The sequence below is a fragment of the Pseudonaja textilis genome, chromosome 2, assembly GCF_049901715.1.
Source record: "Pseudonaja textilis isolate UNSWEBS1 chromosome 2, rPseTex1.2, whole genome shotgun sequence".
Taxonomy (NCBI): Eukaryota; Metazoa; Chordata; class Lepidosauria; order Squamata; family Elapidae; genus Pseudonaja; species Pseudonaja textilis.
In genome coordinates, this window is record NC_141991.1 from 209,878,802 (window position 1) to 209,905,650 (window position 26,849).

Here is a 26,849-nt window from a genome sequence, read left to right on the forward strand (position 1 = left end):
TCTCACCACTAAATAGTATAGATAAACATGAAAAAATACTGGCAGGAAATCCTGTATATCTATAGATTCAGAAGCATGACACATTTAATCAAAGTGATGGGGGCAAAACAAAGATGAAAGCAATCTATAAACTACTAAAACTCTTGATATCTGTATGAAACAGTGCATCACAGGGCAGTAATCAGGGGAAACATGATAACTGTTCATCCAATACTTGAGGGACTGTCACAAAAAAAGGAAGGGATTGACTTATTCTCTAGGGCACCAGAATGCAGGACAGAAGAGATACAACCTAAGAAGTAAGGAAAAAATGTCTGACAATCAATGGAACAGCTCGCCTCTTGGGGTTGTGGGTGCTCCATCACTGGAGTTTATAGATCTATTTGGGGGAGGACAAACAAAATTAGAGGAGACCTCAGTTTTCTTATTGCCACATTTTGTATATTGAAGGATCTATGAAAGAAACAAACTTTTTTGACATTTTATCTGTAACACTGAGTAACATAAATTCTTCTATTAGGACAGTTAATCACTTGGACATAGAAGCAATTTGTTTTTCTTTGTATTGAACAAGTTCAATATGTTCTGTGATCAGTATTCCACAAAATCATAATAAAATCAGTACTAAACACAAATAACTATCAAAGAGGAATTTTATTGCAGTGTAGTCAATTCATAGGGAGTTCTATAAGCAAACCGATTTTTTTGTCTACCAGACTTTTAACATTTTCCTCTGAAGAAAAGCTGTTGAAAACACAAAAGAATTTGTTAAGGTTCGAATTCTTCTAAATTTGGAGATGATTATTTCATGTAAATATCTTGCTGACCTAAAAAAGATTAACTTCTAAAATATAGGTCTCTAAGCAAAGCAAATTGATCTTGTTGTCCTTCCAAATGCATAATGCTGCTTAAGAAATGACACTGCCTGCTCATAATTCATCATCAGATTGCATCTTGTGAAAACTCCTAGTACTTTGACTTCCGCTGGAATAATTTTCAATATCTTTCAAAATTATCTTCAAAGTGAAAGAGTATAAACCCATAGGAAAAGGCAGTAAGAAAACATAATCATATATTAGTCTTTCCAGTTATCGATCATTCCAGTCTCTTGATGGAGAACTGCACTGGACACAGATTCTCTCACTTTAAATTTATTCCTTAAAATGTTGTCTCTATTTTTTTGAGGAATCAAAGTTTATACAGTCCCATCTGGACTCCAAATAAAATCTCTGCATGAGCTTTAGCTGAAAATACTAATACTGTGCAGTGCTGTGCTGTGCTATACTGTGCTGTACTGTACTATCCTATCCTATCCTATCCTATCCTATCCTATCCTATCCTATCCTATCCTTATAGCTAGTACATGCATTTCTGAAACAGTAAAAGGATTGGGTTTTTTTTGCTGATTTTTCAAGGTTTTGGATTATATAATCCAGATGAACATCATGTATACTTTTAATGTGCTGTATAAGATGGATTTTAATATGCTGTATAAGATGTCCAGTTAGCTGCCAGGTATGAATTCCTGGACTTCTGAATAAATACATCTAAGAATGTTATGATGGTGCAGTGGTTAAAATGCAGTACTGCAGGGCTAACTCACTGCTCACTTCAGGAATTCAATTCTGAGTGGCTCAAGGTTGACTGAGCCTTCCATCCTTCCGAGGTCATAAATGAGGACCCAGATTGTTGGGGCAGTATGCCAATTCTGTAAACAGCTCAGAGAGTACTGCAAAGCACTACAAAGTGGTATATAAGTCTAAAGGCTATTGCTATTTATTCAACAGGAGCCAAGTTCCGGCTGAGGCAGAACTGAATTACTTAGGAGTAGCAAAGACACTTGAAATGTATGGAGTGGATCTTTATCCTGTCTATGTAAGTAATTTTTAAAGTTAAAAGTCCCCAACCTTTTTGCTACCAAAGACTGTTTTTGTGGAAGACATTTTTTTCCATGGAGGGCGGAGGAGGAGTGTGCAACCTAGATCCTCATATGCAGTTTACAGTAGGTTAGCGCTCCTATGGGAATATAATGACTGATGATCTAAAGTAGAGCTGAGACCGTGATGGGAAGTGGCTGCAAATACAGATAATTTTTACTCACCCATCTCTTCTCACTCCCCTCTAGCTGTGCAGCTTGGTTCTGGCCTGGAGGTTGGAGACCCCTGTGTTAATGGAACTGTTGAATTATTTTCCTTGAAAAGGAAATTATAGTGCTGAACCACAAATTTATTTTTACTTTCTTCCATTCCAAAAGCAGATTAGAAGATGTTCAAGAGACAGAAGCTGCTAGGCTTGTAGACTACGTTGTATAATAATCTGGATCCGGAACAGGATCAGCAATTACCTGTTGATTACCTGTTGCAAAGCAGTAATTCTGTTATTCTAGAACAAGATCTTTTTTTTAAAAGAGAAAAATCTCCGAAAACTCATACTTGGGATAAACATGGGTTAGGGAACTTTCTGTTTAACTTTCTGTTTAGCAACTTTCTGTTGTGGTTGCATTGCTGTACAAAAGACAAATAACTATTATAAAAAGAATAAGATTACAAATCTGAGGAATTTATTTTAAGTATCATTAGAAGATAAAAACAACACATGCAACAGATATGTTCAGGCAAGAAATTATAAAAGTAACACAGAATCTGAGTAAAGTCCTTAAGAAGTTCAAAATAACAGGAAATAATAGATAATTAGTAGGCTCAGACTTAAGTGGAGAGAGTGGAAGCTTATTTAATATTGGCAATGGATTTTTTTTTTTTTTTTGCAACTACTATAATGGAACCAGCTTAGAAAATGTTATTCTTTATTTCCAAACAGTGATCTATATGAAAAACATTTTTCTTTTGAAAAAAAAGTATCACATTAACAAATACAATTTAACTTAAATTTAACATTTTTTTCTCAGGGTGAAAACAAATCTGAATATTTTCTGGGACTGAAGCCTATAGGAGTAGTTGTTTATAAGAATAAAAAGCAAGTAGGAAAGTATTTTTGGTAAGTAAAATACTATAGCTTATATTAAAATCGATGGTAAGCAACAATACATACGCAAACTTTGTTCCTTCTTTTCCATCTATTTAATCTTCCAAGTAAATATTTTTCCTCAAATTGGTAAAGAAAAAAGTCCCTTTGATTGAGATACAAGTCCTGATGATTGCATGGATATACCCATGTATGTTTTGATAACTACATTCACAGTCCTCGGTTTATAAATATAATAGAGCCTGCTCATTATGGTCATGTTATGATGATGTAAAGCAGGTGATCACGTGTCCAACCTTTTCTTTCAGTGGTTGTTAAGTCAATCGCTTTCTCATTAAGTCAATCAGTTGTTAAGCAGACCCATGTTTGCTCTAGGACAGGGGTGTCACACTGTGACATTGTCGTCACATGATGTATCGCGGCTTCCCCCTTCACTGAACCAGGAGTGGATGTGGCCAGTGTGTGATGCATGTGGGCTATGAGTTTCACACCCCAGCTCTAGGGCATTTTTGCAAAAACTGGAAATAAAAGCGGGTTTTCAGCAAAAAGTCATAAATTGTGATCATATGAGATCCCATAATTCAACCCTATGCTACAAATATTCTTTTCTGTTGGTACAGTCTTAACAGGTTCTAGTCTCTTTGCATACACACCACTACATTCAGTTATTACCTGCATCAATAATGTATTACTTGCATTTTCTGTTATAGTAAAACAGCTTGGGGAAAGTACATTTTAGGGTTACGGTGGGCTATGGAATTCTTATTTCCAATTTAGAATTAATTTCTGATCTACCTATTATAGAGAATTGGAATAGATATACCTATATATTTCTAAGGTATTAAACAATGTCTACTGTATCAGCTTTTTATAGTTAGACTGATTATTTCAATATTTCCTGATTAAATTCATTTCTATATGTGTTTTTTATCTTTTTTTAAAAAACATTTTAGGCCTAGAATTACCAGGGTCCACTTCAAAGAAACTCACTTTGAACTTAGAGTTTTGGGAAAAGATGTAAGTTTATATTTTTATAATTTTAAATTAAGTGTATTATGCAACCCTGTAAAAAGTGTGAAAACAATAAAAGGCATTAATAAGCTGGCTTAGTGATTGTGGGCCAGATGAACACACTTCACAGTTGTGAGGAAAATAGGAGGCAGGAATATTTACACTAACTTGGGTAGTACAAAATAAAGGTAGATCCAATAATTTTATAATATAATTAATAATTGTGAGATTTATGGGTAAATCTGCAAAGGATTGTTCTGTAAACAACTATAAGTAGTTGGTTAAGAATGGTAATTGAAGTAGGAATTTCCAAGACGAAGCAATATCATAAAGCATGGCATCACATGACTACTTAACAACGGAAATCACATGTTGTTAAACAAGGCCCAGGCAGCTCACAAGCAGGCAACCATGTAAGGTGTGGGATCAGGGATGGCTGTTGCCAGGTAGGTAAGATTGTGTAAGTGGCCGGTGAGACATGGAAATGTGGAAGGCTGGACTGGTTGAGCAGGGGAGGGCATGCAAGGAATAGTTTCAGTGTGGTAGGATCAGGAGTAGGTATTTCCACGCAGAGAAGAGTGCAAACAATATATGACCTTCCCTGTCAGCTTCCTCATTGATTTTGCTTGTGGAAAGCCAGTAGGGAAGGTTGCAACAGTGATCACATGATCATGGGATATCACAAGCCAATTGTCAAGTACCCAGATTGCGATAATGTGATGTATTATTATGTAATAATAATAATAGTGGGAAAATTTGTAGAAAAGAATTAGTGACACCCTCGACCACTGCTTTTTTGACTACATTTTATATAGTTCTTATAATGTAGAGCTTTTAAAGTTCTTATAATGTAGCATTCCCTGACATGATACCCTCTAGATCATGGCTGGTAGTTATAATACCAACACAAGAGAGACAGTTTGCTCTAGTGATTAAGGGATCAGTCTAGAAACCAGGAGATTGAGTTCTAGTCTTGCCTTAGGCTCAAAAACTGGGTTTAGGCAATCACTCTCCGTAGCCCACAACATCATGCATGGATGACAAGCCAGTCAATCAGTACCAGTTACAAGTAAATGCTCTATTTTTGGTTGATCCAAAAACAGACCCTGAACTTGTAGGAAAGCACTAGGAAGAAGAAGAGTTGTAATTCTAGCACAATTGTTAGCAGTAGAATGTTGGCACTGCCTTTAACGTCTACATAAATGAGGCCACATGAAAGTAAGACAGCTAATGTATAATGTATGCATATAATAAATGTACCTGTATGAACGACATGGTGGCCTGTAGGTGGAGCTCTCACTTCACAATCAGGAGGCTGTGAGTTTGATCCTAGATAGCGGCAGATATTTTTCTATCTGGGCGCAAAGAAAAAATATCTACTGTGAGCTCCACATAGGAATCAGCAAGGGCATCCAGCCAGTAAATGCTTGGCTCCATTCAGTTGTCCCACTTTACCACAATGCAAAGGATTGCAGGGTCATTAAAAGAAAAAAAAGTGCCTGTATGCCTGTATATGACTTGACTTTATTACTAAACCTGGTTAAACCATTCTTATTTTAATTAAATGATGGAATTACATTTTTGTACTACAACGAGGATTGTATACTGGCCATCACAGTAATCAGTAACGAAGAAATAAAGAGATGGGGACAGAGTTTGCCCGAAACTTTTTGGTATTGGAAACGTTCTACACAGAAAAGTTGAGTGATAGTTGAGTCTTATTATAAATGGCATTGAGGTAGTATCTATATTTGGTGATTGCAAAATGAATAGAGAAAATTGCTTGGCAACAGTAATTTGAGACCAAAAATTTTACTCTTATTCTTTCAAGATCTCCAATCTGAGGATGAAAAGGATTAGAACCAATGAAAATTTACCCAACATAAAGTCTAAGAGAGCCTGTGTCAAAGTGAATCAATAAATATCTGATACCCGATATCTAGGTAGTTTTATGGACTACATGGTATAGAAGTGTTTTGCAATGGCTTTCTTCCAGGACATTTCTTAAGCTTCTTAATCTAGCATGCAGTTCTCTTATTCTCTCAGTCAAGTATTTACTAGGATCATACTTGTTAGCTTCCAACTTACCTTCCAACAAGATTAGCCGGGTTCTGATACCTGCTGAAACATGTTTGGGTACATGGACTCTCTAACATTCAGCCCTCAGGGATAGAAAGTAGCAGTCAGTCACACATGTGCTGTTGATAAATTACCAATTGAAGTGTAAGGTGAAATTAGTTGGAGAGATCATCTCCAAAACACATTCTTAAATTGTGTATAATATAATATTTTTTTAAAAAAGTCCAGTAGTTTTCTAAGTCTTGTTGATTTATTTCAAGTATTTTATCTACTTTTCAACTAAAAACAGCAGCTCATAAAAATCTGCTTTGGAAAAAAAATCTTTTTAGAAAGCTTGCTGTCTAAAAATGAGAATATACACACTTGTGCCTATGCACGCACGCACCCACTCACTCAAAGGTTGGGCTAGAGCAAGAAGTTCCTTTAAGCATAATTTCTAAATTAGAATATGTCTAGCTGAAAAAGAAAGAACTCCAGAATTGCAAACATTTGAACCCTAGCTGAGCCAATGGTCTGGTCTTGTTTTCCATCTTTCTGTCTGCTATATCCATGAGGGAGGGAGCAGATCCATTAAGCTGTTTCTTTCCTCTGGTTTTTCAGTGGAATGGCCTTGTTTCTCATTTTTCCTTTTGCAAAAGGAACATGTTAAAGGAATGCTGCTGAATGAAAAGGTCTCTCAACATTGCTGTTAGAAGACACCTACTGTGTATCTTTTGTGAAACACATAGATTGTGTGAATATTGTTTTTAAAGTAATTCAACAGTTTAATTGACATTTCCAAGTTGAAACTCCAGAATGATTCAGACCATCAAAGTGTATATTCCCAAATCAATTTGGAAAGATTCAAACCATATTGTAGATGTAACAGACTTTTGTATAGATGTACATATATTTTTCTGTATCTATCTGAAAATCCAAATGTATTCAATTGTCTGCATTGATATGAATGTTCAAAATGCATTGCATCAAATTTCCAAATCTATTTGGATTGATTTTAATGATAATTTTCCAATGAAATTCTAGTAGGAAATAGGGCCAAATGTGGAATATGCTTTCTATGCTATCTTTAAATGATTACAGAACCAGTCAAACAGTTATACCCAGTTACTACACGTCAAGTGACTTCACATTAAGATGGAAGGAGATTTTCTATATTCAAAATATTTATAAATTACTTTGATAGGGGATTACAAAATACAGTACCTAATTTGTGGATAATAAAAAGCTATAGGGAATGCTAAGCATCTATTTTGTCAGTCTCAAAATACAGAATTTTGACAAGCTAGAACAATAGACAGAATCCACAAAGAAAAAAATTAATACTGTGTTCTTCTTCATTTGAATAGGAAAAATCAAAGGGATAAGAAAGGTGTAACCATAATATCCAGAAGTACATGTTTAAAAGATCTGAATCTCTTGGTGACTCACAAGCTGAACCTGCGCCAATAGTGTATGCACCTTCCCTGTACCTCCAAATAAAAGAAATCTAATCCTAGACTGAAATCAACAAAAACATAGTGCCATGAAGTCATTGTTCTTCTCTGTTCTGTGTTGATCATATCATACCTAGAATATTGCTCCCAGTTCTGAGTATCACATTTTAGGAAAGCCAATTACAAACTGGAGTGTGGTTTGACTTACCATATTCTAGGAGATGAGAACTTTGTTTCCTAATGTTTTCTGTTTGCTAGATATTTTTTTAAAAAACTTAATAGATGCTATTTTCACTGAATGTCATTCTGGCTGCTATGCTGGAATTAAACTTGACAATTAAGGCTTTGCCACCATTCTCATAACATTATAGTTTCCCATGGCTTGACAGGAAAACAGTATGCTATGTTCTAATATGAATTAATTCATCTTTTAAGTCTTTCTATATACCAAAGAAGAAATGGTGTGCTAGGGACTGTAGAGGAGACCTGGTTTTTTTTATTCTCACTATGTGTCAATTATTATTTGATAAAGTGCATATATAGTTTCTATTTCAAGTAACTTAGATTATGATGTCAAGGATGCAAATAGTATTTCAGATGCACCCCAATGATCTTATAATTTACCAGTAGATTTATTTTTTCTGATTAGTGCGGGTAGAAGGGTGATATTCAAGAAGGAAGTTAAATCCTGCAATCCTGTGTACTTTAAAAAAATAGTGTTTCATAGGGTTGTATAGGGTTTTCTTCATTTTAGAAGTCAATCTGTTATAATAAGATTATTCACATTTTAGATACTGTATAAACTATAGCAGATTTTCTTTGGTTGTTAAAAGTGCTCTAATTCTACTTACATTTTCTATGAATTAATTAAACTGATTTTCATTGAAAGGGTAATATTTTTTGTTTAGAACATCTCGTTGACAGAAGTGATTTCATAAAAAAATCCATCAAATTTTCTTGAGTAGCATTTTCTGTACATCTCACAGTTGATAAACATCTATTTAGAATAATTTATACTAATTCTGCTAATTTCTGTATATCCTTCAGTGATTTGGGCATTACTTTTGTTGTAGGTCAGTCAGTATGCTCTACAAATCAATTTGTATTTAAAACAACTCTGGTGCATATATTTGGTTTCCAGTTAATGAACCAAAGAAAAAGACAAAAGCCTACCAACATTCAAAATGATTTAAATAGTACTTTAAATAGTACAGCTATGCTGGCTGGAGAATTCTGGGAGTTGAAGTCCACAAGTCTTAAAGTTGCCAAATTTGGGGATCCCTGCTCTACACTGTATCAGTAGGCATAACTTCAGTGAAATTATCAATGATCACAAATGGTGTTTGATGTGGGGGGGTTAGACATAAAAAGTATATTTAGCACTTACATGCTCAGGTTATTAAGTGCAAATCCTTTACATCAGAGTGATCCCCATAATAATATCATACTTTTTATTTCAGTGTAATGAAACTTCCTTCTTTTTTGAAGCACACAGCAAAACTGCATGCAAGCATTTATGGAAATGCTGTGTAGAACAGCACACATTCTTCAGGTAGGTGAGCTGAATGACAGCAAGAAAAATATATCTTGAGTAGTTTAGGGAAGCTATATTTAAATCCTATCTCTAAAGTTTAAAAATCAATATATTTTGGATTCTTTTATTTGTCTAGCTGTGTTTAGGATAAGTGTGCATATTTCATTAGACTGGTTTGGATCCAAAAATAAGAATGGAAGATAAGTAGCCAACTACACAAGCAAGATTTTTCCAATTACAGTAATGAGTAACTGTGGGATGGTGATTTTGCTTAACTTGATCTTTTTTTTCTTCTGCTTATCCAGGGTCCATTTTTTTGCAACCAAATTACTGAATTTCTTAGAGAAATATTAGCCCTCAGACATGAATGAATCAAAAGAAAATGCAAGTTGTCTGACTTGCATGGGACCAGAAGTTCCATCACTAAGCAAGGCAGTTGCTAAGTGACTCATGACTAATTTTACAACTTTTCTGCCATAGTTGTTAAGTGAATCACAGTGATTGTTAAGTGAATCATGATAAAGTGAATCTGGCTTCTTCCATTGACTTTCCTTGTTGAAAGTTGACTGGGAAGGTTTCAATGGACTTCATGGACCCTAGGATGCTGTAACCATCATAAATACATGCTGGTTTTTCAGTCCTGAAAGAAGCTCAGGCACTGTGGAAAAATACCGCCAAGAATCTAACCTAGTAAGATTTGCCACTGCTGGAAAACAAAGAGAACGCACAAGAGACTGTTTTTTTTTAAGAGAAAAAAGATGAGGTTTCATTGGGCTACCCTCAAGAACATCCCCAATGAACATTTCCCCTTCTTCAGTCTTGTTCCTTTCTCTAAGTACCAAATATTGAGCATGCAAACCACAACTTCATGTTACTTCTTATGGGGAGGTGAAAATTTGTGACATTTTAAAAATTAATATTTGTATGGATCTGTTTGTATGAACTAACGCCCCCCCCCCCTGTGATTTCTAGCTCCCAAAGAAAAAAAAATACTGCAGTGAAAAATTGCCTTTCAATTATGTTGGGAGGGAATTGTGGGGGAGCTGCTGGGTCCATTTGATAGCCACAGTGAAAATGGTCATGGAAGGGCAGAGCCTGCCAGTAGGATGGGAAGTTTTTCAGTGTGTCAATTGCAGCCAGTACATCACAAATAATCTTGGAGGTGTTTTCCTGAAATAATCAAACTTTCAAAGCAGAGTACCTCAGACCATCTTCAGCTTATAGGAAGTTGGTGACAAGATGGAGGGCTGATTCTGAGCATATGAGCCCTCAGTAGTACTAGAGGAAGGAGATAATGTGCAATCTTTTTTTTTCTTTTGTTTATGGCTAGTCCTTCTAGGACCAACTCTCTTCATACTCTACATAAATGACCTCTGTGATCATATTAAGAGCAACTGCGTTCTTTTCGCTGATGATATAAAGCTGTTCAATACCACAGGCAATACTGCTACCCTTCAAAAAGATCTTGACTATGTATCAGAATGGTCAAACAAATGGCAACTTCAAATCTCAACAAATAAATGCTCTGTCTTACATATTGGCAAAAAAAATCAGTAAATAAAATACAAGCTGAATAGTCAAGATCTTGTTGATGATCCAAGCTCTGTAAAGGACCTTGGAATACTCACCTCTAATGATCTAAGTGCTAGAGCCCACTGCAACTACATAGCCAAAAAGGCATTAAGAGTTGTTAACCTAATCCTACGTAGCTTTTTCTCTGGTAATATCACACTCCTAACTAGAGCATACAAAACATTTGCTAGACCAATACTCGAATACAGCTCATCAGTCTGGAACCCACATTACGTATCTGATATTAGCACAATTGAGAAAGTCCAGAAATATTTCACAAGAAGAGTTCTCCACTCCTCCACTCGTTGTAGAATACCTTATGCCACCAGACTTGAAATTCTAGAACTAGAAAACCTTGAATTACGCCGTCTTCGGTCTGATTTAAGCATGGTATATAAAATCATACATTGCAATGTCCTACCTGTCAATGAATACTTCAGCTTCAACCATAACAACACAAGAGCACACAACAGATACAAACTCAAGGTTAACCGCACCAAACTTGATTGCAGGAAATATGACTTCAGCAACAGAGTAGTCAATGTCTGGAATACTCTACCTGACTCTGTAGTTTCTTCCCCAAACCCCAAAAACTTTAACCTTAAACTGTCTACTATTGACCTCACCCCTTTCCTAAGAGGTCTGTAGGGGGCGTGCATAAGCGCACCAACGTGCCTACCGTCCCTGTCCTATTGTTTCTTTTATTTTTCTTTTATTTTTCTTATATGTACCCATTTCATGTATTCATAACTATGTATACACTTATACTTATTATCTTGTAAACAATTGACAAATCAAATCAAATAAAAATAAATAAATGTACTCTGCTTTAAATTGAAACAGAATGCCAGAAAATGAATCTAATTCTCTGTCAAGAAAACTTGGCAAACTTGGATCTCTTGGTTATAAACATCGATACAGGTAAGAATAAGATAATATTACTATTGTGACTCGAAGCTTTAATTTCAAGATGCATTTATATGTTTTCTTTGTTCATGGAATCTGGAATTTAAGGTATTGTTGCTGTGGTTTGCTATCAATTTTTTGAAACAGGTATTATAAGCACAGCTTTAAAAGGGATTTGAGGAACTCATCTTCAGCCTTTTATTAAAATTACAGCTGCAGAGTTTGTAAAGCTGAAATATGCTTTAATGTTTTAAGAGTTCTGTTTACAAATACCATATTTTTCGGAGTATAAGATGCACTTTTCCCATCCCCAAAAGTGGATGAAAATGTCTGTGCATCTTATACAGCGAATGTTGCCGACGCCTTGCCCACCTGCCTCCCCCCATCCTTTGGCCTCTGCCTCCCAGCAATTTGCCTCCTTGCAGCAAACAGCCTGGTCCGTTTCAGCACAGCCTGATTAGTGCAAGCAGCTGATTGTCGTAAGGATCACCCAACAATCAGCTGTTTCAAGCTGCAGGGATTGCCATCACCTATTGCCGCCTCTGTACCCCCATTTTCAGCCTTCATGTGCCCCATTTTCCACCCGTTCCGATCCCCGCTGCCCAGAACAGACAGAAAATGGGGCACACGAAGGCAGCAATAGGCTATGGCAATCCCTATAGCCTGAAACAGCTGGTTTTTGATCCTACTGACAATCAGCTGCTTGTGCTAATCAGGATGTGCTGCAGCTGACCAGGCTGTTTGCTGCAAGGAGACAAATTGCTGGGAGGCAGAGGCAGATTTCCCCTCCCCCCTGTTTTCCTCCTCAAAAACTAGGTGCGTCTTATACTTTGGAGCATTTTATCCTCCAAAAAATACAGTATAAAGTTTGCTTAGTGATTCTAATGGCATGTGCTAACTTATTTGAGTCAAGGTTTACTCCTGGTGATTTCATAGATACTCTGAAGAAAAGTTGGGGGGTTTTTAGGAACTGTATGAAAATAAGTTACCGTATATAGTCGAGTATAAGCCGAGTTTTTCAGCACATTTTTTGTGCTGAAAAAAAAAACCCCTCGGCTTATACTTGAGTGAGATTCCCTCTGAAAAAAAAAATGGTGTGGAGCTCCGGAGCTGGGCAGCCGCTTCCCTGCTTCCGTGTTTCCTTTGCAACTTGTAAGCATGGGGGTAATCGGAAGCAGAAAAGTTCTCCCATGAGGATATATTGTTTTTTCTTTATTTAACTGTTTTTAGGTGGGGGGGAAGACCCACCGTCATGTGAGAATGCTCAGACACGAAATCTATCCACCTGAAAATAAGTGTGTGTGTGTGTGGGGGGGGATTTTAACAGAGGGAAGACAAAGGGAGAAGGCAAAAGCAAACGGAAGATCCTTCAGGGGAAACTGAGGGGGAGACTCACCCTTGGTCCAGATGAGCCCCCTTCCCTGCCCCTAAAGAAGCAGAGGCAGCCAGCAAGGGCAGGCAAGCCCCACTTCACGGACTCCGTCCGTCCTCGCTCCCACCCACCCACCCAAAGCCACGAAGTCCCCCAATCGCGCAGCCCAGAATCGCCCTCCCCTTGGGGCAGCAACGATGCCTGGTGTTTCCTAAAACAAAAAGCTCCGCCGTGCAATGAAAGCGCCCTGGCTCTAGGCTCAGAAAACAACGCAAGCCGAGGTGGCTTCGTTTCCTCAGCCTCAGCTGCTTTCAGTCCGCTCGGGAGGAGGAGGAGGGGGGTGGCGGCGGCGGCTCGCGTTATTTTCTGAGCTCTGGGCTCAGGCTCGCGATCTCAGAAAACAACGCGAGCCAAGGTGGCTTTGTTTCCTCAGCCCCAGCTGCTTTTAGTCCGCTCGGGAGGAGGGGAGGAGGAGGTGGTGGCGGCGGCTCGTGTTGTTTTCTGAGATCGCAAGCCTAGAGCCTAGAGCTCAGAAAATAATGCGAGCCACCGCCACCACCTCCTCCTCCTCATCCTCCTCCTCCCCGAGTGGACTGAAAGCAGCTGGGCCTGAGGAAACAAAGCCACCTCGGCTCGCGTTATTTTCTGAGATCGCGAGCCCTAGAGCCTAGAGCTCAGAAAATAACGCGAGCTGCCGCCACCACCTCCTCTACCACCACCTGCCCTTGCTGGCTGCCTCTGCTTCCTTAGGGGCGGGGAAGGGGGCTCATCTGGACCAAGGATGAGTCTCCCCCTCAGTTTCCCCTGAAGGATCTTCCGTCGCTTTTGCCTTCTCCCTATGTCTTCCCTCCGTTAAAATCCCCCCCCCACACACACACACACTTATTTTCAGGCGGATAGATTTCGTGTCTGAGCATTCTCACATGATGGTGGGTCTTTCCCCCCACAAAAAAACAGTTAAATAAAGAAAAAACAATATATCCTCATGCAAGAACTTTTCTGTTTCCGATTACCCCCATGCTTACAAGTTGCAAAGGAAACATGGAAGCAGGGAAGCGGCTGCCCAGCTCCGGAGCTCCACACCATTTTTCTTTCAGAGGGAATCTCACTCGAGTATAAGCCAAGGGGTTTTTTTTCAGCACCAAAAATGTGCTTAAAAACTCGGCTTATACTCGAGTCAATAAGTTTTCCCAGTTTTTTGTGGCAAAATTAGGTGCCTCGGCTTATATTCGGGTCGACTTATACTCGAGTATATACGGTACTTTTGTCTTCAAGGATTTTTTTTCATCCAATTTTGCAGTCTTAACTTACATCTCTGGAACTTCGTGGTGGTACCCCATCCAGATATTAACCAATTTCAGTTTTGCTTAGCTTTTTAAGATCCACCAAGGTCCATTAAAAGTTTCTGCCTTGCTGGACTGCCGTATCATAAAAATTGGATGGCTTTCTTTTGGTGATGAGGGACAATATGTGTATGTGCCTATATGTTGTTTCCTTCATGTATACTTGGAGTAGATGAGTTTCTTCTACTTGGAAATGATTACTTAAAATAATATATCCAGCATTTTTTTAAATTTATTATCTGAATCATTAAGACATTTACTGGCATTTTAGGTTCATTTTATAAGATCGTTAGGAATGTAACTGTGTTTACTTAAAACTGAATGCTTTAGAAATTAAGCAATGAAATAGCTCAAACTTGGTGCCAGCATCAAGTATTAGGTTGGGGTTTTTTTTTGAAAGAGCCATAGGACACTAATGGTAATAAAAAGCAAAGTTTTACAGCATTACCTTCTGGGATTTCTTAATTTAAGTGTGCCTTTAACATAAGGTGGTGTGTATATTGTGGCAGCTTATGAAAAGCATGACTCTTGTTTCTTACCCTCATAACTGAATAAACAGTTGAGTGATAATCTGAAAAGTGATTAAATTAGGATTAAAATGTTAGCACGGATACATATTTGGAGATACATGCCTAGGTTTTATGTACTGTTAGACCCCATCACAATTGGGACAGTAAAATACATATTTATATACAATACTATATTTCTGCTTAATCTGGCTTGACAAGACCTTGAGTTTGTTTTGTTTAACCTGAAAAAGTCATTAGATCAGATATGCAACAATAAGGGAGAAAGCACATATTAACAGTAGCATGTCTCTTTGCTCTAAACTGTTTTGTGAAGTATTTGCAGAGCACATTGTTCGTCATTCTGAAATTGTTGTAAGTTTTCCTTACATTAAGAGTCTAGATCTTGAATCTGGCCACTATAATTGCCATTAGTTTTGCTAACTGTAATTTATTGTATGTGGACCTAATGGTATACAATACAGCTTGCACAGAATGTGGAAATCTGTACATTGCATCTGGTGTGGAATGAATATACTAATATGTACTGAAGTAGCTACACTTCTTGACTATTAGCCACTTAGTCAAGTTTAAGGTTTTGTTTTTGATAGGTAATTGTATCTAATAGATTACCATTCTAGGCCCAGTTTTTTAAAATATGCTTAATTTGTACATATCATCTTAGATCGGGGGTTTAAATTGGAAAGTTTCACTCAATTTCTGTGGTTCATATACTCAAATAATATTTCTGTATTTAGGCCCTTAACACAAGATTTATGCATTTTATGTAGATTCTTTGGTAACTATTTTTAAAAAGTAACGAATTGGGGGAAAAATAGAAGCATTTAACAGAATTATGAATAACATTGTACAGTTAGCTCTATAAACAGGAATATTGGGCTTTAAATAAGATTCTCTAGGGAAGGGAAATAGTTTGGTTGTTACTTAGGTGGAGTAATTAAAGGGTACCTTTAAGCTGATGCTAACGATAAAATTACAAGTGAACAGAGTAGTCATTTGGAGGGTGAGATGGAGAATCCAAGGTAAGAGAAGTCTTCATCAAGGTAGCAGGTTTTATTTTTATTACCTTATTTTGTTACAAACAGGGTACATTTTATTAATTCATATGGCAGGAAAATAAATGTCTCCATTACTGGCATAGCTTTCTGTTCTTCCGGAGCCATGTCAGAAGACCAGAGGACTTTGGGTCCCAGGGGAGCCCCATTCTCTCCCACCATACTCCCTTTACCTTCTGTTTGGCACCAAAGATCTATCCATAGATAAACGGAGAAAGCTTCTAAAATCACCATTTCTGAAGGCAGATCTCTGAATTCTTGAATCTGAAAAAATATCACTAGGGCACTCTCATAAATATTCTAATGTACCAGACTAAATTGATTATTATGAACTGGAAATTGGGGCTAGCATCAGCAGTTTGTCTTTCGGAATGAAGAGGAACCATACCTACTGATATTCCACTTGTCTATCTTTTAGCCCAGCTGGATGGCAGTATCTAGGTAATCTTGACTGATCTTGATAGGCTGGAGTAGGAAGTCAAGGAAACATCTTGGAAGAAGGCAACAACAAACCATTTTTCTATTGGTGCCAAGAAACTACATAGTAATTGCTTCAGTCTGCTTTGCAACATGTTGATGTGGATACATAGTTGTGTCTAAAGACATAGTTACCACTAGAAAAGAAAGCAAGGTAAAGTAAGGGTAAAGTACTATGAGAAATGAGGTTTGAATGCATTGAGAGTAAATGCACTGATTATAAAATTCACTACGTTTCCTACGGTAGGTAACCAGTTTCTACTCGTGGAAACAGTTGTAGTTTAAAATTTATCATACTAGTGGCCTGCTTGCAATAATAGCTTGTGGTCCTAAGGTCACATGTCAGATTGTGGATGAATTTGAAGACAGATTTTTCATCAACTGTGGCATGAGCAAATAAAATGAAGATCTGATGTTGGATTAAATAAGTAAATCAGGGGAATCCATATTATATTAAATAATAATTGTTGGGTTGAGATTAGTATCTTAGGCTTGAGAGATTGATTAGGATGAAAGGGCTTTTCGTAGATATACACATCAGCTTTTGGAAGACAATTGATTGCAGTGAAGTTGGTAACTTTAGTCTAAAGGCACTTGATCGGCACCTTGTTCCATTAATTCTAATCTGCTTGGTTAAGTTTTAAAAGATGTACTTGGAGACTAGTTGAAATGTTGCATTATTCAAAATATATATTCAAGATATAAACTCAATGGCAAAATCATCCGGTATTTCTAGGGGCAAGGAATGGAAGCAAAGACTCAGTGAAATTGTCTGGTTTTTTTTTCAGCAATTATTTTTGGGAAAGCTCTATTTTTCTTCCTTAGAAAGAATCCTTTTGAAAATCTGTTGTTATGGGTATAGCTATTTGAGAAAAAGAAAAGGCCAAAGAAGCACAAAACATGAAATCGGTGCGATTTTTCAATACCACATACAGTATACACCATAAAGTAAAAATGTGAAAGAGACAGAAGTGCTTTATGTAAAATTGAGAAACTGTAAGAATAACAAAAAGTCTTATAATGGCAGGCCCTTCGGTCATATTTTTGTTTTATTGGCTTAGTTCTTGCTGATATTTGAACTTTTAATTCAATTAAAATCTCCCTCCCACCCCAACCAGGGATAAATTGAAATGCTTTACTTTGTAGTTTTGAGTTAACTTATCATATAATATTTTGTTACATTTTCTAGTGGGAAGACAGCTTTGCAGATGTATAAAGATATTTCTGTCCAGCTTCCTCGACCCAACCAAACAGTTGAAAGAAGTCGTAGTAAGACATATCCAAAAAGAACATCAAAAGTGCAACAATTTGGTAAGAAATGTTAGAGCTCCTGTTTGAGTTAGAAACTCAGCAAAGGGAGGATACAGAAGAAAAGCTAAGAAATGAAATAAATTTTGTTGGATCAAATATATAATTAGAAATAATTGACTTTCTGAAATCTTATGCTAATTCAAATCATGCTGCATTTTTAGCACATGAAACTTGTAGACATTTCTGAATGAATGCCTCAGGATTTAGCAGTAGCTAAATCTCCTTCTCTAGTGTTGAGTTATTGCTATAGTCAGATCAAAGCTGGTCCAAGCAATCAGTGGCCCTTTGAATCAAAATCTCTCTTACATTTTATATTGTGGCATAATCTTGATAGCTACCAGATGGGAAACCAAAATGATCATCACACTGAGATTGACATTGGCTTCGTTGGTCATAAATGATGCCTACTGGACCAGTCAGGCCTATTCACTATTTTTGTATATTAAAACAGTATCAGTCTGACATTTGTCTAAATCATAGGCCTTCTCTTACAAACTATAGATATCTAGATTGCTGTAAATTTGTAAAATATGAAATATAAAATATTTTAAAATGATTAAAATGATTTTAAAATGTCACCAATCTAAACCATCTTCACAGTATGGAGAACCAGACACATCTTCCATAGTGCAAAGATATATATCAAATTAATGGAGTAAATATATTTTATTAATGTGTTGGGTGTTTTAAAAGTAGTACAATAAGCCTACGTTCAATTTACTGTTTTAGGATATATATACCATTCAATTCTTTGTAAAACTTCAGTTGTTGATACAGCTTTGACAAGCAATTCTCAGTCTTGTAATGCAGTCCTTATTTATACTAGCTGCTTTATATTTAATTGTTTAAAATAAATCATATCCATTTGGAGTCTCCAATTTCTTAGTATGCAATTTATAAATTGTAGCCATTTACAAATTAAACCACAAGGATTTACATAAATAAATGGAAAAATATTCTTTGCAACCCTTATGGTATGTGGAACTGAGAAAAGAATATTGTAATTTTGAATGACTTTTGGAAGGGCTCTTTTTTCTAATGCTTTGCATTTATCAAGCTATAAAGAAAATACCAGTTTTTTTCAGTTTCATACTTAGTAAAACAACATTTGTCTTCTACTGATGAAAAATGAATCCATTTAATTGTTTTTTCTATTTGAATCATTTTCTAAAATTATAAAATTAAAGCTGACTTCTGTCTGTAGACAGAGCTACTCCAGTTGATTGACTGTAACTCCCCTCCCCTCTGATGAATGATTGAGCTGGCTGAGCTTTTAGAAAGCTGGAATTTAGCTATGTCTAGAGGGCAAAATTTGTCTAACCCAGCACTAGAGAATCCCTTTAGGTTTTTTTAGTGATATTATTTAAAGACCCCAAGCTAAAATAACATAATATATGCAGTTTTTAAAATATACACATTTATTTCCCTTTTCTGTGGAATAAAGTCAAATATGTTGTTTGAATAGAATTTTTAATATGCCTGATTCTATTATATACTTAATGAAATTATTATTAGAATTTACTATTTTTATTCAATATGAGCTCGTAAATAAAGTGTAAATCCCATTTTACAGGAAAATTAACTATTCCTAAAACCAAGATTGATAAAAGAAACTTAAGAGAGAGAAAAGAAATATGTGGGATACAAGTTTTAGGATATCTGGGGAAAGAAAAGGCAGATTTAAGATAATTCTGTGAAAAGTAATTGAGGACTGCAGCAAAGTATGAAGAGCAGGCCATTAGATAAGCTCTTCAAACCTCTCCAGATAAGGAGAGCACTTGAGATCACTTACAAGTGCTTTGGCTTTTGAAAGGGCATTTAAGTTTGCATACTTTCTTTTCTTGTCATTTTTGGAAACTTGTTTGTTAACTGCCATTTTTACCTTGTATCAATAAGTTTGATAACACCGAGTGAGTGTCCCTTTACTTGTTAGCAAAATCCTCAATTTAACAATGATTTGTTCAGAGACTGTTTGAAATTATGTTGTTGCTGCAAAATGGATGTACGATCCATGGCCAAATGTACGGCATTGCAGCATATCCATAGTTAAATGTTGAACATTTGGCTTCTTGGCAGCTTGCCTGTACTTACAAACTTAGAAATGGTGCAACTCATCCACTCATTCTCTCTCTTTCTTCCCTGCCTCCCAATCTCTTGCCTTTTGGCCATCCTGCACAATGGTACTTTTGGGCAGGGGTTGAAGATGAAGTAGAGGCCCAGGGCTTTCAGCAGTCTCAGCCAGCTGCCACTCCCCCCACTTCAGGCCTCTACTTCAGCCCCACCGCTGCCTCTGCAACTGAGAAGTGCCACCAGAACAGCAGCCATTATTTTGATGCAGCTTCTTTTTTTATTTGTGTGATAATACTGTTAATTTTAAAGTGTAAATATAATATTTAACTATTAAGGTGACCAACCGTCCACCTTTAGGGAGGACAATCCTTCTTTTGTGAGTTCCTTTGTAATCCTTCCTACATGTTCTCCTTTTTGATATTTGAAGATTAATCTGTATTTGATCGATGCCGTTCCAATCCATTGTGTGTGATGTGACGTATTTGTATTTAACATGACGATTTGTCAAGGCTCGGTACAGTGCGGCGAGACGCAATTATGAGATGCATGCGCTCCACAAAGGACAATTGTTTTGAGAGAGTGCACTGCACACAAGAGTGTGCCGCGCGCAAGTGGCTTTGTTTTTTTTGTTCAATTTATTTGTGTCCTCCTTCCTCATTGTAAAAAAGTTTCTTCACCTTATAACGATAATATTGAAGAGGTGGCCGGGCTATATGCAGAAAAATTTAGCAGCAAAATGAAATTCTGTCAGCATCAAAAAGGGAGGGTAAAAAAAAAACCCTTCTCAAGAAATCTGGCCAACCAGTGGACTGTTCCAGAGTCACTGCTTTGAGTATATTGTAAATATCTGGGCTAGTGGGAATAAGTACTTCTTTTATTAAGTAACATTACAGTTGTTAAAAATCAAGTTTTAAGAAAACAAATGGGATTTGTATAAAATGTAGCATACGCTACTTGTGTCGGGGATATAGAGAACTGTAGCTAATCAGTATGTAAAAAGATTACATTTTCCTCCATCACACATTTCTTTCCCAATCGATAATCATGTGGGTTTTCAGATTGGGTTAAACCAATTTGTTTCATTTTAGCTGAGCATATTGTACAAATACAGCCAATTAAACGAACTATGGCTTAGGTGATACAGTAACATAGCTACTTTCTGGTTTTGGAGCATGTTGAATTCAAGTCTTAGGACTTTTTTAAATTTGATAGCTTTGGAGATTTAAGCACTTGTGCAAATTTTGGGTTGTTTGTGTTAATACTTTGATTTATTTATTTAAATTTGTTTGCTGCCCAAATCCAGTGGACTCTTACTATTATCTGATCTTTAGTAACTATCTATGGTATTTTTAGTAATTAATCACTTTGGACAATTTATCTACTAAATGTATTATCCTGACACATATATTTTCTACCTTTCTGGAAATTTATGTGCAATTTTTTCATATGCATGCCTCTTTGAAATGTCTTTTGATATTTACTAAATGACTTTATGAAACTGTATCAAGTGAAGTGTTTTTTCTTAAGGATCTGGAAATGTAGGTAACCTGATACCCTCCAAATATTTTAAGCTGTACTGTAATGGGATTTTGTATGATAGATTCGTTCTTATAGTAGAAGGCTGTTTTAATGCTGTTAGCAACACTATTTAATATAGCTTGCCCATGTTCATTATACACTATAGCTGTGCCTTGTGAATTACAATATTTCAGTCAATACTCTAAAGGCTGAAACAAGGTCCTTAACACCATTTGCTAAGCTTTAAGGAGTGTGCAACATTACGCACATTAAAAACCCTTCTACATAGTGTTCAGATACTTTAAAAAAAATCTACTTCAAATCTTTACATATTCAGTTACTATTGTTATTTTTGTGTTCTTCCTATTGTTACATTGCTGAAGTGCTTAGTTTGTAAATGCTACTCCTATTGGAAATATTGCTTATGTGAGAAATGGAAATATTATGTTACATTAGTATTGAATGTTTTAGTTTTTTTTTTAAATTTAAACATGTAGCAGAAAAAGGCTATATATTTGCTGGTATTTTTGAAATATCAGTAGTTTAGGTTTTAATTGAAAAACCATGCTCATTAATTTGAGATGATTTCATAACAAATATGTAACAGTTATGATTTTAAAAGATTGAGAATATAATTAAATGAAAATGTTTAGAAAAAGGTGTACCCCAAAGTGTAAAAGAATGCTAACAATTTCTAATATTAGATATTTTCTTTGTTCATTATAGGGTCACATTGCACAAGCCAGGTTATTACATTCAAAGAATCTGGGGAAAATGAAGGAAGAACCAAAATTATTGCTCCATCACCAATTAAAAGGTATTGATAAAAGAAGTGACAAATTGGGAATCTAAAGCTAAAATAATGACCTGTCAGGAAGAATGAACTAGATGTTAGGTTTAACTTATAGGGTTTTTTTTGGATTTAGAAAATCTGTGGAAGGTTTGGGGCTTTCACTATGATATATAATATTGTGGAATAATATAAGAGCAAGAATTGAGAGTTTATGTTTGCTTTCAGGAAATGGACAAAACTATATGAGAAGTAGAAAATCCTTCATTAGATATTGGAAAAAGACAGATAGAAAATAGAAATAGTCAAGTTATGATGGGGAAAGAGTCCAGGCAATTCTGTCTTCCTTGAAGAGGGGAAGATATGCCCCTCTTTATTAAATAATGACTAGACTCAGCAGTGTTGGACAATGTTTGCTAGTCTTCAACCTTCTTCCCTTTTCAATGAAGATAGTTGAGAAAGTTGTCTGCTTGCATCTTCCTAGAGGAAGTGGATTATCTGGACCCCTTCCAGTTAGGTTTCAGGCTGGAAAGTATGGAGATAGCATTGATTGCACTTGTAATGACATCTGGAGAGGCAGATTAATGGTGGTGCAGCTATCTTAGTTCTCTCAGCAACTTTCAAGACCATTGATCATGCTTCTGGACTGATTATAGAGATTAGAAATAGGAAATACTGCTGTGATGGTCTCTGTAGTATAGACTTATACTATAGAGATAGCAAAGCTATTTTGGTCAGTTTTTTGCTGTTTCTGCCTATCTATATTTGGATGCATGCCTTAGCTCCCAATGCCTAGCTTTCGTTCTAACACTGACAATTGTCTAGATTGGATTATATTTATATAGCCTATTGTGTGGAAGAGAGTAACTGATCATCCAATCTATCTTACAACATTATCAAAATCCTAAAAAAATACAGTGACAAAGTTTGCAAAGATGATTTAAACACATTAAAAACTTTCATATAGAATACATACTGTAGATTGCATGGAATGTTCTTCTTCGTATGTATAGTATAAAAAGCACAGATAGTATTTTGTATCATTTCAGCAGCCATTTCAACTTGAACAATATGTACACTTGAGTAGTCCCCAACGTAATTATGGCAAAAGTGCCTCATTATGAAAATTCCCTAGAAATAAATATCTAAGCTTGTGATATAAGATTTATGCTTATTTATTTCCACAGGTTGATAGTTCTAAATTATTATTTTTTTATGCTTACCAGTTTTAAAAAGTCAAGAAATGAAAGCAGCCCAGAAACCCAAAGAAGTAAAACCAGTGCACCATGGGAAGAAAACTGTCCTCAAAGGTAAGTTTACACTTTGAACAAAATATACACATGGTGTTAGAAGTAATGTATTTGCAGGCATCTTGGTGCTATAATGCTAACTCAAAATCTGATTAGATTAATGTTGATTGCTTAGACTAATGTTAATCTGAACCTATACTAAATACAAACTGAAGGCATTGCTTGACATTAGTTGACAGGTCCTGATTTGCTTCAGCCCATTGTTTCTGAACTTAGAAACAAAACACTTTTTCCTTGTTTCTCTATTGCCCAACTTCTTGGATTTAAACTGTTCTTGAATTTCCCCAAACAATAAATGCTGGCATTCTTCCTGGCAGTGAATCTTTAGCAATGCAACTCCTCCTTTATCTAGAGTTCTTTTCATACCAGAATGCTTATATCTTTTGCAAAGTGAAAGGGGAGAAAAACATCCTTACAAAATCTCAGTAAACATTGTTTTAAATAGGATTTCCTGATGGTTGCATCCACAGAATGTAAAATAAATAATTTATCATAATCCTACACAAGTTAAACCTTTTTTTTTTTCATTTTTACTGCTGGATCTGCACTTTGTTTTGATTTTTAAAAAAGCCTACTTAACTTGTGTAAATAAGTGCCTGTGACTAAGAGCATTTGGAATGCCATCTACACATTGGCAGGGCAAAAACAAGCCATATTTTATAACAAATCATGATTATTTCAAACTTATTTTCTTAAAACATTCACAGTCTTTGTTAAAAAGTCTTGGCTTAGTGTTATACCAAAGGCACGTTAACTAACTACTGATGACACAATGGAAAAGAGAGGTTATAGTAAGCAAAAGGAAGTTCTTTGAATGATAGAGGGGCCTTACTATTTAATAAGAGCCACAAGTTGGAAAAAAGGCTGTCCTATTTCTAGTGTCTTAAAATTAGTACCTTTTTATCACTAAGATCTGATAACGAAGATCTGAAATGGATTTACTACACTGGTGGGATTCAATGTTTTTACTACCAGTTCTGTGGGCGTGGCTTCATGGGCATGGCAGGAAAAGAATATTGTAAAATCTCCATTCACAGGTGGTATTTGCTGGTTCTCTGTACTGTTCAAAATTTCCGCTACCGGTTCTCCAGAACCTGTTGAATACCACTTCTGGTTTACCACACAGCTAGACGCCATCCTCAAGACAGCTAGCTCTTCTTCCGTACCAGTTGTTGCTATTTCCAAAGATTAAGAGTGTGAAAGCATATTGACTTTTCTCGGGCAAAGGAATAAAAAAAGAGATAGGAAACCAAGCCATTTGTAATTTCTTTCATTTATATGTGAGGTTTTGTCCAAAATGTGGCTAAAAGTTGGTTGCAGAGGGGTTTCTTTTCCACTCTTCAGTTCTTTTCATCACCTCTGCAGGGGTGAGATTCTACCGGTTTGTCCTAGTCCAGGCGAACCAGGAGCTTCAAAGATCCAGTGGGAGTGAACCGGTCCACTTTGACAATTAGCTGTTGGGCCCTCCCTCCCGCCTGGCTCTAGTCTGTGCTTTATTTCCGGCTCAACAGCTTCGCGCAACACAGCGATTGCTGCGCGTCAGCTGTTTTACACACAGGGCTTGCAGCAGAAGGTGACAGCATTGCAAATGTGTGCGCACATGAAACGCACATTTGGTGTGTGAAGTGCACGCTCACTGAACCGGTTATTACACCAGTTGAATCCCACCCCTGTACCTCTGTATGGATCTGCAAAGAAAGCTTGGGAAACTATTTTATTTGACTTAATAAAGTCAAATAATATCAGTCAAATAAAGTCAAATATTTGACTTAATAAAGTCATTTCAGTTGACTTAATTTAGGTATGGACTCTGAAGAAATCAGTTTCATAGATACCGCATGATGACAAAAGACCAACATATTTGTCTGTGAAATGAAGACATTGGTTAAAATTCAAGAATTATAAATGTTTACCGTTTTGTTTGGAGGAGACAAAACAGTGCATGTTCTTAAAACCTTCAGCATGACATTGGAAAAATAAATTCCAAGGGGTCTTTCTCAAACATTATTTCACAAGTTTGCTTGCTAATTGCAATTTTTTCTTACCCTGTTACCATTAATAATTATGGGAAATTGCTCTAATGAAAGCTAACTGTAAGAAGAATATGCAAATTGTTAAGCCTCTTATCTTTACATAGCTGGTCAGGAATAGCAAGTCTTTTCCTAATATTATAAGAAAATATTGCAATACAATGCTAATATTAATGAAGAAATATGGAATCTTCTATCATGTTGTATAAATTTGTAAATAGTTTTAATGTTCTGTCTTCAAAGCTTCCTACATAATTTGTTTGGGGAAGAGTTCAATGCAGTGTATTCATTTTCCCAAAGTAGCAGAATCACCATCCTCAACCTTGATCGTACACTTTTTAAAAAGTATACTTGTTAGGATAGAAAATACCAATATTTCCTGTCCATAAAGTAACTGTAAAATAAACTACAGGTAATCGTAGACTTATAACCAGAATTGAATCCAGAATTTTAGTTGCAAGTCATTGTGGTTGGAAGTTGAGCCACCATGTGACCAGACTGAATTTTACAACCGTTTTTATGACAGTAGCTAAGCAAATCATGTGATTGTTAAGCAGATAATGTGGTCATATGTCCAAATTCATCTTATGCAACAGATATTTGTTGTTGGAAAATGGCAAAAAGGTAGCAAAACATAATCACTTGACCCTGAGATGCTACCACTGGTCGTAAAAGTGAGCTGATTGAGAAGCACCCCAAATGCTTTTTACATGACCACAGATGTAGTGCAGCAATCATAACTTCAATAATGGATCGTAAGTAGCTTTTTTCAAGTCCATAACTAAATGGTAACCAGTCATGAGTCAAGGACTACTATAAATGTGCTACGATAGCCACTATAAAATGGCTTTTTAAAAAATTCTTACTCTTCTTTGACCCTAGTGGGCTTTATAATTCTCCTAGTGACCGAACTAGATCACCAAAGTTTCCTCATTCACGAAGGCATCCTTCAGGCGGAAGTGAAAATGAGCCTGTGCAGCCTTTCAGAAGAAGGTGGGACCTAATCCTAAATTTATCCTATACACTCTGCTGTTTGTTATTTACACTTTCTTTCTACTTCCTTCCTAAAATAAATTTAGGGTTTATTTATGTGTATTTTGGTTCTTTTTGTTTTCTCTTTGACTATCATCAACTATGTTTGCTAATAAGGTAAATGGAAGTTTTCCAAGTCACTTAATTGGTGCATCTTTAAACACTTGTGGTACCCAGGATAATTCAACGTTAATAATAATGAAAGTGAATTAGTAATAAGAATAATTGTTATTGTTTCATAGGAAAAACCTCCTCATTGTTTCCTTTTCCAAATATATATGTTTGACATAATTATACAGACTACATGGGGCTGCCCTTGAAGGGTATCTAGAAGCTTCAGCTGGTGAACAATGCAGTGGCCTGGACAGCTTGCTTCTGAGTGCACTTCAAGGTGCAGTTTATTTGAAGGACTGTTTCTCCCCAATTACATCTATTTGGCCCATCAAATTTTGCATCAGGGCATGTAGCAGGTCCTGTCTGCTAAGGGGTTCAACCTG

The 26,849-nt window shown here is 36.3% G+C and overlaps 1 protein-coding gene across 11 annotated transcripts in view; it reads left to right on the plus strand.

The window, feature by feature from the left end:
• Positions 1–26,849, plus strand: part of EPB41L4A (erythrocyte membrane protein band 4.1 like 4A) — an 85,426-nt gene that overhangs the window by 47,793 nt on the left and 10,784 nt on the right. For 6 of the 11 annotated variants that reach the window (XM_026719909.2, XM_087926959.1, XM_087926957.1 and 3 more), the window contains exons 8-16: positions 1,788–1,875; positions 2,906–2,994; positions 3,936–3,999; positions 8,966–9,057; positions 11,455–11,532; positions 17,481–17,602; positions 21,917–22,007; positions 23,207–23,290; positions 26,203–26,313. In XM_026719909.2, coding sequence (XP_026575694.1) covers positions 1,788–1,875; positions 2,906–2,994; positions 3,936–3,999; positions 8,966–9,057; positions 11,455–11,532; positions 17,481–17,602; positions 21,917–22,007; positions 23,207–23,290; positions 26,203–26,313 — 819 coding nt within the window. The remainder of the gene's footprint in view (positions 1–1,787; positions 1,876–2,905; positions 2,995–3,935; positions 4,000–8,965; positions 9,058–11,454; positions 11,533–17,480; positions 17,603–21,916; positions 22,008–23,206; positions 23,291–26,202; positions 26,314–26,849) is intronic. The other 5 variants (XM_087926961.1, XM_087926964.1, XM_087926962.1 and 2 more) reach the window with 1 other exon arrangement.